Source organism: Pygoscelis adeliae, unplaced genomic scaffold (genome assembly GCF_000699105.1).
Source record: "Pygoscelis adeliae isolate BGI_AS28 unplaced genomic scaffold, ASM69910v1 Scaffold27, whole genome shotgun sequence".
NCBI lineage: Eukaryota > Metazoa > Chordata > Aves > Sphenisciformes > Spheniscidae > Pygoscelis > Pygoscelis adeliae.
Window position 1 is genome coordinate 8,761,663 of NW_008825410.1, and position 11,381 is coordinate 8,773,043.

Genomic DNA, 11,381 nt, shown 5'->3' on the forward strand with positions numbered 1-11,381 from the left:
TCTTCAGGAGGAAAAGCTGGCTGGACCATTCCCTATGCACTAAGGAAGTAAATAATCTGTTATCTTTCTTGCCATGGCTAGGAGGCTTGGTCGGGGACCAGAGCTATTAAGCTTGATGTGATGCCAACAAAGAGGTGGTTCTTGCCGCAGAGAGCTTACAGTCCCAACAACAAAAAAAAGCCCACAGAGTTTTGGTCCAATTTTTGCTGATGATTGTTTTCACAACACTCTACCAATGTCTGAGCTTTCCTATTGCACCCCAGACAACTAAAGCAACTAAACATTCAATTTGGTGAAATTCATGTGCATCTCCAAAGTAACTGTTTAAAAAAAGTTTGTATTGTGAAACTTTTGGTAATGATTTTATTGTCAACTTTTAATTTATTTTTGCAGTAAAAACAGTACAGAAAACATTTGTTTTTCTCAAACTCTCGCCATTTATTCTTTGAGTCCTGAGTGACCTTTTAGAGAATTTTCAAGAAATCTCTTAATAAGTTGTTACAGTGTATATTTAAAATTAATAATTTAAGTATTTATTATCTGACCTTTTAATGTTTGCCTTTCCAATGACACTTGAGAAAAATATTTTTGCTATTCTTGAATACAATAATTTGAATTCAACTGTAATCAGAATTTTACTGTTTCACTACAGGGCATGGTTAAGGTCATTAGGGTACCTGAACTGTGTATACCCTGGTTAAGGTAAATGCCTAACCCTGGCACTCTAATGATCATAATGATGTGCTTATAAATCATAGCATTTGAACTATTATAACTTTAATTTGAGCTCTGTAATTTCTACACCTATCTTGTCTGGTTTTTCTTGTTTGTTTGTGATTCAGATAGTCAGTTTCCACTTCTAAAAAATTACGGTGATATTGCAAATGCAACATCCTTTTTTTTCCCCCTTGTCATTGTCGTCTTTCCTTTTCCCTAACCTTTTCTCTCTATCATTATGGAAGTTGATGTATTTTGAATCTTTATACAACATGGAGGAAAAAGAGCTGTGGATTTATATACTTTACTCCTTTTCCACATCAAAAAGTGTATACTTCTTTTCAGCTAAACCAAGGCTCCCTTATTCCTTGAGGATGTAATCCTATTGTGGGAGCACCATCTTAGTAGGATGTGTCTGAAGCAGAGTGTGTTCTGGAGGCAGGGAGAGAGGCTAGTGCTGATCTACATTAGGCAAAGACAGTGCTGGTAAAAGCTTCTTCCTCCCACTTTTGTTTCCTTGTAATAAAAAGCCTACACAGTGCATATCTCTGCCCAAGATGGAACGGAACGAGGACCTCCATACTTAGATCTTAACGTTGTAGTATTTCAGCACCTTAAAAACTTAAGCACATTAATTCTTTCAGCTCCCTTCTGAGGTCAGGCACTGCTGTCTCTTTAGCAGCTGGGGCTCCGTGGCCCAGGGTGACAGCGCTATTTCTGTGTTCTCTGGAGGGCTATGGGGTAAGAGAGAGTTCAACTATGGATTTGTCATTCTTCCTTCTTCCCTCATAACCTCTTCTATATGCATCTGTTATCAGGACACAGCATTTACGCCCTCTTAAAATCTTATTCTCAAAGGTATTGGTTAACTTCAACTGTCGTTACCTGCTGTTGTTACTTCTAACATGAATTTTTTTTGCCTTGTGATCCATTGTGCTACTTGATTAAACTATACTCATGAAACTGTGATTCAAAATGAATCTGCGCAGAAGTAGAACGCAGGATTGAAATAAATATGTATGATCTTCTAAATCAGTGGTTCTCAACCTTTTTGAAGTTGAGTGGCACTTGAGAAAATTGGCTGTGCTCTGTACCTTGCTGAGGTCAGCTCTGAACACACGAGGAGCTGTCACTTTGCTCTTTTGTTAAGTACTTGTGTACTTGCTGGCTTTATGGAAATTATAGTAAATCTGCTTATAATGTGATTGGCTACGTCATTCACAGTTCCGTGTATTATCCTGGAATCAGTCTGTTAGGGACTATATGTTTATTAGGATTTCCTACAGGAGAATACATGTGTTATTGTGTGTAGTATAGGAATAGTAAGTCCTATACTTACTGCAGAAGTATTGGAGATACTACACCTGTGAGGTGCAGTGATGCATTTCATGAGCAGTGGATCTGTCCCATAAATCCTGGAATTTCTGTGTATCCATTGTACAGGAAAAACTGTTTGATTTTGTTTGGTTTTTTTTTTCCTGGATAAGGTGTGTGTGTGTATACTGTGTAATGCTGTAAATCTGATAGCTTATGGACACGCCTTACTGTGCATGGCTGTGTGCATGTATGGTGAGTCTTTCCCTCACTGCCAGCAGGTACATCATGTCATTGTTACACGTGCTATGAATGTGATGTTTTCTGGAAAACTTGTGGTACATGTGGTGTGTAGCTGATCCTTACGTGTGCAATCAACATGTCCAGGATTTCTTCATATACAGCAGCCTGAATAGAGCTACAGCACTCCTGAAGCTAGAAATCTGGATACAGTTTTCATGGGGAAGAAAAGACAATATTAACCAGAGAACCTAGAAATACAGTGGCCTTACCTAAGTAAAAACAAACAAACAAACAAACAAACAACACCACCCCCAAAAAAAACAAAATAGCAACAAAACAAAACGTTTTCAGTTCTTCTTTATCTGGTCAAGGAGGGAAGGGGCAGGAGGATACCCAGATAAGGGGAAATCCAGCTAATGGAAGACACTCTGAGGAGTGCAGTGCAGGACATCTGAAAACACAGGGTTCACTTCTGAACAGAGACTGAAGTGCTTGCATTAAAGTTCCTGGTGCTCCAGAAGGATTAATTAGCCAACACCAAACTGGCCCTATACCTTTATGCTGCACCCAAGCTAATAACCCTACTCACCTTCAGTCCCTGGATTGCTGCCTTTTCCCTGTTTTTCCAAACTGGGGGGCTACTGCCTGCCTGCCAGCCTTCCTTACACCCATGTTCCAGCACTACCTGTGAGCTGCCACCACCTTATAGGTAAAGCAGAGATCAGACAAACAAATCCTGTTGGCTTCTGCTTATTCATTCCAGGTATGCTCAGGAGTATCTGCATCCCCCTCTCTGAAAATGTGGTTTGGAGATACTTGCACTAAGATCAGTTGTTCATAGTAAGATCTACATCATGTTGCCCATTTAATGAGATTATATAGCACAGGTTGGCATGTATTCTGCTTTCTGTCCTGTTTGCATAAGAGCATGACCATCAGCATTCCTGAGGGTTTTTGTTTTTATCAATGCCTTGACAGTCTTTGATAGCATAAGTGTTTCTTGTATATGTAATACTTCTAAGCTTGTGTTTATTTTGTAACTGTGAAAGTTACCAAAAGGTTAGTTAGATTTTTGGTAAGATGCTGTTACAGTAAAAGTAAGGTTTTCACATCCAGATTTCTCTTATTAATGTGTTGACAGAAATTTAGCAAAACTTGTAAAAAATGTACTCTCTTCTGTTGTTGAAGTGCTTAGATATGCTTGTATAAAGGTGGGAGAATTTTTTATGTTTTTGATATAGACAAAATGTACTAAAAGGGGGTATAAAAAGCAGTTGCAATGAAAATTCAAATTGCCATCTGCGCATTTGCATTGCTAACAATATTGCCAACTTTTGTTTAACAAACAGATGAGCCCAATGTAAAATTACTAAAAGCAGACAGTAAATTGGACATATGCCTCAAATCATTTGATCAAATTTTATATACAAACTCAGAAGGAAGACAATTCAGTTTTTACAGTGTGCTGGTTTATAATGACATTGGAAAAAATACCAGTGAGACGAACGCAAGATGATATAGACAAAGAAATAAGTTCCTGTTGTTTAGTAGAAAGCAAAGTTTTGGCAAGAAGGTCAACAAAAATCTTAAGTTATAGAATATCTTATGGCATTTGAAGGATGCAAACTACCTTTGCATCAGTAGCCTCTTTTGCCTATGGCAAGGAAACCAAAGAATACATAATGAGGTGGTAATCCAGAAACGTATGCCTTTTCAGATTTGTTAGAGCATGGTAGTTTCCCCTCAGCCAGGCCAGGTTCTTTCTTCAGGGTCTGCATCAGTTGTAGTCAAGAGTTTACTATCATTATAAGTCATGCCACCAGCTGCTTTCAAATACATTCTTTATCCCAGATATTAAATGTGAGGTTGACTTTTTTTTTTTTCTTTTAAAAGGCACTGTCCCAGTGAGTGCCGGAAGCAGAATAGCACTGTTAAGACAAAGTGCTCGTAGGCCAGTTCCTTCTGCTGTGACTGAGATGTACGCCCACGTGACTATTAGTTTTGCAGTACATCAGATTTAAGTCATTTGCAAATGTGTCCTCTAATAGTGCAGCTGCCTGCACCTTCTGCTGTCTCCTGCCTGAAGCTGCTATTTCCTTAGTAATGCTTCTTCAACTGTTTTTTCTTGGCTGTACTCTAACCTACATCTATGAAATGATCCTTAAAAAAATCCCAACAATCTTTCCCAATTTTGTTTGCAAACAGGTTGTTTTGCAGGTCTAACTCAGAACTGGCCACCCCAGCATTTGTCCCAGCACTGCTGAGGGGCAGCACCCTTTAGCCATGGCTGCAATGATCATCTGGGAGCAGAGGGAATATTTAAACTGGATCTGCTGCTGATAGACTAGTTGATGTGGAACCACAGTCATAGCCAGCCCTGAACTTTATGCTGATGTGTCTGTTGTACTCCTGCTGTCTAAATCAGCTTGTATAAAGCCAGCACAATAATTTCTACATTGCACTAAACTGCACCATGTACACCTACTCCGTAAGAATGGCAGAAGCTTGCTGTGCTATGTTTATGCCACCTAAGTATCCGATCACAGAAATTTATGGAGGCAGCACAAAGAACAACAACGTGATATTCCATGCACTATAATCCTCATTAGAAATAGCACTAGAATTATTATGGGGAGAGGTGATAAAACTCTGCAGAGGCATTTGCCTGGAACTAAAGATACAGAAATTCTGCATCTTTGAAAAGATGCAAGATTTCATTCACTTGCTCAAAACCTCAGGAAGAATCCATGTCCTAGTAAGTTAAAGAATCCGGAAGTTTGTGACTTGGTTTGTCTCTTAGGTTGTGCCTCTTGAGCTTCACACTGTGAGTCAAATATAGTTAAGGCATCAGAAAGAGGGGTGTCACAGTTCAATTTTTAATTTCAATTTAATACTATAATTTAGAATATAAATGTCAGTCTTGCAATTTATTGCAGGTAAGCAATATTTTATATTCTTGAAATGTAATACTAATTTAGTTGGTAAATATAACACATTAAGAAGAAAAGATGGTCCTAAAATAACAAAGATTTCTTTTTTCTCCTTCATTTTGCTAGTGCTGTTGCTGAGGCTGAAGGAATTGAGCCATTAGTAAATACCTTGAACACTCAGAGAGATGGAGCCATTGCTAATGCTGCCACAGTGCTAACAAATCTGGCCATGCAAGAGCCATTCCGCATAAATATCCAGAGCCGTGGTGTTATGAGTGCGCTTGCAGAACCGCTGCGCTCGACCAACAGCCAAGTGCAAAGCAAAGCAGCATTTGCTGTGGCTGCATTTGGTTGTGATGCTGATGCAAGAACTGAGGTAAAACTCTTCTTCATAGTTACGGTTATTTGTAACATTTCTAGATCCTGAGGTTGGTGTTACATTTACGTAGGATCTTTGTATTTTGTATGTCTGTCCTAAAAGTCCACAGGTTTCTAGATAGTAACTAATTTTTCACTTTCCTCATAGGCTTTTCAAAGGCTTTTTCAAAACCCTCAAAGGGTTTTCTTTAATTTGTATTTTTACTGATGTATTTGCTTGCACCAAATTAATGTTTTACAGCTTTCCAGTGGCTTCAATGGGCTTTAACCAGGGCTATATCTTAATCCCCATGTTTATGAGCATTAAACATGAAGGTTTCTCTCAACTGCAACGGTCGGCTGCATTTTGAAGATGAGAAGTTCTGTCCTCTTTACTCTCCCTTAGTGTTGTTCTATTGCCCACTTTCAAGGCCTGAACAGCAATGTCTGATCTTGATTTATAAGATACTGGATGTGCATGGAGTAAATGTAATTCAAATAAAACTCAAAATATAATTAATCCCTTGACCAGTGGCATCCAGCAAGTTGAACTTTTCACTGTTTATCAATGGTGATATTATTTTCTTTTCATAAATAAGGATGATGCTATGTGCATTCATAGACCATAAGCTGGGGATTTCTCATGGGTCAAGGCTGTTAATTAGGACATGAATTAGGGGCACAGATAATTAATCTACCTCTTTCAGTGTCCTTAAAATGTCTTTCTCTTCAAAAATCCAAATGAGCAATATTTCCTCCAGCATGTATAGGAAAGATACTGTGGCACACAAGAGAATAGGATGTTAATAAGATTGTCATACATGCAATACAATACAAATTCAAATACACTGTGATGTAAATTAGCTGCTAGGAGGCAACAGAACACAGAAAAAGCTGTGTAACTCTCTGTGGCAAGGTTGGGTTGCATAGTCTCTTCAGTTTCCACACCACAATCTAATAACTGAAAAGCAAGCCAGAGCCAGAAGGGATGTGTGCCTTGAACCACTCTGAAGCTCGCTTCAGCTCCAGCCTATGCAGGGTTCACAGAAGCAGAGAATCCCCACAAATGGCCTTTCTACCAGCCCAGCAAAACTTTTCTACAAGGCTTGAATGTTTCAGAAGGTGAATTTCACAGGCTGTTCTTGCTGGGACAGATGAAATATGTAAGTGGCAATGTCTTCATTTTTTTTATAGTTAAGAAATGCTGGTGGACTGCAACCACTCGTTGAATTGCTGCATTCTAAGAATGAAGAAGTCCGAAGAAATGTCTGTTGGGCTGTTATGGTCTGTGCAAGTGATGAACTAACTGCTGTTGAACTCTGCAGGCTAGGGTGAGTAGAAATAGTATCAAGGGGCAGAGGAAAGATTTTGATGAGAGAACTCTATTTAAAGTTGATCTTTACATATTTGTAGCAGAATAACAAAGTTAAGCTATACTTTCTGGTAAGCAGAAACTACTTTTGCACGACAGATGTTACAGATGAAATGGTATTGATTTTAATCTGAAGAGAGAACTGTTTGGAATTATAAAAATGTTTATTGTTTCTGTGACTGAATTAGGCTTTATATTGAAGATGTGCTTGTATCAGTCAAAATTAGGGACTACAGTGCTCCATTGTCGTGGTTTAACCCCAGCCGGCAACTAAGCACCACACAGCCACTCGCTTGCTCCCCCCTCGGTGGGATGGGGGGGAGAATCAGAAGAGTAAAAGTGAGAAAACTCATGGGTTGAGATAAGGACAGTTTAATAAGTAAAGCAAAAGCCGCACACGCAAGTAAAGCAAAACAAGGAATTCATTCACTGCTTCCCATCGGCAGGCCGGTGTTCAGCCATCTCCAGGAAAGCAGGGCTCCCTCACACGTAACGGTTACTTGGGAAGGCAAACGCCATCACTCCGAATGTCCCCCCCTTCCTTCTTCTTCCCCCAGCTTTCTATGCTGAGCGTGACGTCATATGGTGTGGAATATCCCTTTGGTCAGTTGGGGTCAGCTGTCCCGGCTGTGTCCCCTCCCAACTTCTTGGGCACCCCCAGCCTACTCACTGGTGGGGTGCTGTGAGAAGCAGAAAAGGCCTTGACTCTGTGTCAGCATTGCTCAGCAGTAACTAAAACATCCCTGTGTTATCAACACTGTTTCCAGCACAAATCCAAAACACAGCCCCATACGAGCTACTACGAAGAAAATTAACTCTACCCCAGCCAAAACCAGCACACCCATATATGAGAAACTGAAATTAAGGTTTCAGGCTAAGTTCAATATACAGTAAATTGTACTTATTACACACAGGCTAAATTTGGTTTACAAACTCTGGTTAACTGCAGGTGTGCTGAAGTGTCACGTAAAAGCAACTCTCTTTTATTCCTTCTTAGAAACTCCAAGTTCCATATATTAATATCTGAATTACAAAAGTTACTTTAGGTTATAAGAATTATGGCACAGGGCTCCTTATATAGGGTGACCCTTTTAGTTACTGTTAAATTAAAAGATATGTAATTGCCTTGCTCCCTCTGCTGGACACTTCTCTGATGACTGCACAGATACTTAAAATCCATCTATGAGGGGATTCTGCAGAGTGAGAATCTCAGAAATTTAGGTCTGGTGGGACCTCAGAGTTGATGTTATCCATCTGCCCACTGTAAGAGTGAATCAGGTACACTGACATATTTTTGCCTGTTAAGTGTAAATACCAATTCTGACGGGGTTTCACAACTTTCCGAGGTAACCTGTTTCAGTGCTGAAGTATCCTTACAATTAGAAGGGGTTTCTGAGTTTTAAATATCCCTTACAGCAAATCAATTCAACAACATGTTGTCCTACTTTGAGTGGGATTGAATAACCACCTTTTTATAGCAATTTGAGTTTAACTTATTGAATTTTCTCATGTTTCATGTCCCTCTCTCACTTTTCCTTTTCATGACAAAGTAAAAATGTTAAACTTTTTGTTTTGAAATCTTGTATCATTTTGTCACACATCTCTGAATTTCTCTCATTTATTTATGCCATTTGGAAGCGTTGTCTCCCAGCCTGGATGAGGTACTTCAGCTGAGGTCATACCACCATCAAATAAAGCTCAGTAATTATTTGCTGTATCTTGCATATAGCACTGTTCTTATTTAATCCCTTCTTTGTGACAGTATCGGAGTAGGACTCTAATTTATGTGTCCTTCCAGTTTGACAGCATATTATTCACAATAATACATTAAGCATAGTTTTTCAACCAGTCAGGCACTACTTCATGTTATTTTCATATAGATCGTATTTCCCTGACTTGCTCATGAGTATTCAAGTAGGAGTATGTGAAAAGACTTATTAAAGTCAAAACATATCTCAAAGTCAACTCATATCTCACATCTACTTCTTCTGCCTATACATTAAGTGAGTTACCCTATCACAGAAAGGATTAGATTGGCTTTACACGATTTTTTCTTGACAAATACATAATGGCTATTTCTTACCATCTTATCTCATGTTGCTTGCAAACTGATTGGTTAATAGTTTGATATGGTTTCCTTTGGGCACTGAAATTTGGCTGAATGATCCCTATTATTCCCTTGTTCTTCCTTTTTCAAATCTACATACTATCTTTGCCCTTCTCCACTCTCCTGGCACCTAGCCTGTCCTCCCTAAATTTTCAAATACAATTATAAATAGTTCAGAGGTTGCTTTTGCCAAATCATAGAGTAGTATGAGGCAAGTCTCCTCAGGCACTGATAACTTTGTCTCTTCAAACTTATTCTAGACATGTTAAGCCTACTGTTTCCACCTCCTTGTTAATATTACTGCCAGGCATCTGCCTGCAACCTTTTTATGAAAACTGAAGCAAAAAAGGCATCAGACACTTCAGTCTTTTCTGTGCCATCTGTTATGAGTTTTCTTCCCACATTGAGTAATAGGCCTACATTTTCGTCTCTGACTTGCAGCATACAAAACATTTATTTTTGTTTCAGTCCCTGAATAGTTGTATCTCACTTTGGCTGTAGGTCTTTTGATTTTTTCCCTTACTTTTTCTTCCCTGTTGGAAGTGTCAGTGTTTCCATTTCTGTATGAGTCCTTTTTTGGCTTTTGGGTCTTCACAGAATTTTCGGTGTAGCTGTATTTGTCCCTTTTTGGCTTGTCTTTCCTCCGCATGAGGCTAATGTGCCATTGTGCCTGTAACGTCATCTGTCTTCGACACTGCTATACTCCTTAGGCTTTTCTTACTCATTTTCCCCTTTGAAATTCTTCCCTGCATTACTTGCTGGTTACCTGACTTTGTTGCAGTATGCTGTGTGACAAATAGCCTGTACTGCTGTTCCACTATTTTCTCCCATTGCTCTCTTCTAAAAGAGAAGGTTGTCATTTCCCTTGCCTGAAAAACTTGTTCTCTGGAATCCATCTGATGTACCTTCAGAAGTCTACATTGTAAATGTCCACAGCTGAGGCTCCCTGTGTAGTTCACAGAGACAAATGGGCAGTCTAAACGTGGAGTTCATTATATATATACATATAAAATTGATTCCTTAGGATACAAAGAATGTCTGCATGTGTGTATAGACACACACAGATATAAATTTGAATATACACATACACACACACACACACGAATATATATCCCTCTTTTTTCCTGTTGTTTTCATTCCTAAACAGTTCCAAAACTGCACTGTGTTAAGTTCTCCTGATTCAGCTTCCTTTTTCTTCTTACTGACCTTTTCCTAAGTTTCTCAGGTCAGAAGTTATCTGTATGTGGGTTTTAGCACCAAAACCAGCTTAAGGAATGAATTCCTGTCCTCCTGTGTCCCCGCATGATTATTTGTTTCTGCCTCCATGCTGCAAAAATCCTGTACCTGGTGATGCTGACACAACTGCTTGTGTTTCCATGCTCATCCGTGTTTTGAAAATCTCTGCCAACTATCCCTCCCCAAACACGGTAACAGTTCTAAACCAGAAGGATTCACAGATTGTGTAATGGAATCTGCAAATTGCATTGCAAATTGGAGAGAGAGAGATTCCTTGAACTGTATCATATGGTCAGCTCTAAACATTATTCCTTTTACTCTGCTTTTACATCCTTTTTTTCTCAAGTTCTCTGTGTTACCTAACATCTTTCTGATAAAAGGTTGTGGCATCCTGTCAGCATTTCTCTGTGTAGCTGTTTAACTGCCTAAAGGAATTGCTTTTTGCTTTTAAGCACTGCAAGGCATTTTCCTCCCATAGAGAGAGTTCTGTGCAGCACAGCCAGCTCCTTGCTGGCCCAGGGGGCACCAGGCTAGCACTTGGAAATGAATCTGTCTTGGCCTTGGCAATGCTGAAAACTAACTTTGAATTGTATAATAACAATTAATTGGTATTTAATGATGAATTAGCCTTTGTATTGTGTTTAACAGTGCTTTAGACATCCTAGAAGAAATTAATCTATCAACAGGGCGCAAAAATAACTTTAGTGAAGCTGCTCTGCAAAAGCTACTTGATAACAATCTTTCCCAAAAGTACAGTCAGATGGGATATTTATCACCAAGTAACATCATTACTGATGGATTCTATGACTATGGTCAGGTAAGCTACTTGAAATAAATTTTACTCTACTCAGAGTAAGATTTTCTTCTTGATTTAGAAAAAGTAAGAGTATTATAGCAAAAGGCAGAATCTGGCTACATAAAATACTTTGTTTTCTTGTCCTGAAGTTTCTCAGATTTTATACTAATTTATTTTGATTATCTTTCTTCATGCATGAAATCTCATCATCTTCACACTATCCCCCAGTTGCTATCTTCTTCCCAATCCTATGTGGGCTGTGCAGCTCCTAGTTCCTTTCCAGATCCTTTCTCAGACCTTAGCTCTTCT

At 39.0% G+C, this 11,381-nt stretch overlaps 1 protein-coding gene across 2 annotated transcripts in view; it reads left to right on the forward strand.

Annotated features, from left to right (window-relative positions):
- Positions 1-11,381, forward strand: part of ARMC3 (armadillo repeat containing 3) — a 61,890-nt gene that overhangs the window by 38,365 nt on the left and 12,144 nt on the right. For both annotated transcript variants that reach the window (XM_009330567.1, XM_009330568.1), the window contains exons 10-12: positions 5,331-5,580; positions 6,756-6,892; positions 10,925-11,093. In XM_009330567.1, the coding sequence (XP_009328842.1) occupies positions 5,331-5,580; positions 6,756-6,892; positions 10,925-11,093 (556 nt within the window). The remainder of the gene's footprint in view (positions 1-5,330; positions 5,581-6,755; positions 6,893-10,924; positions 11,094-11,381) is intronic.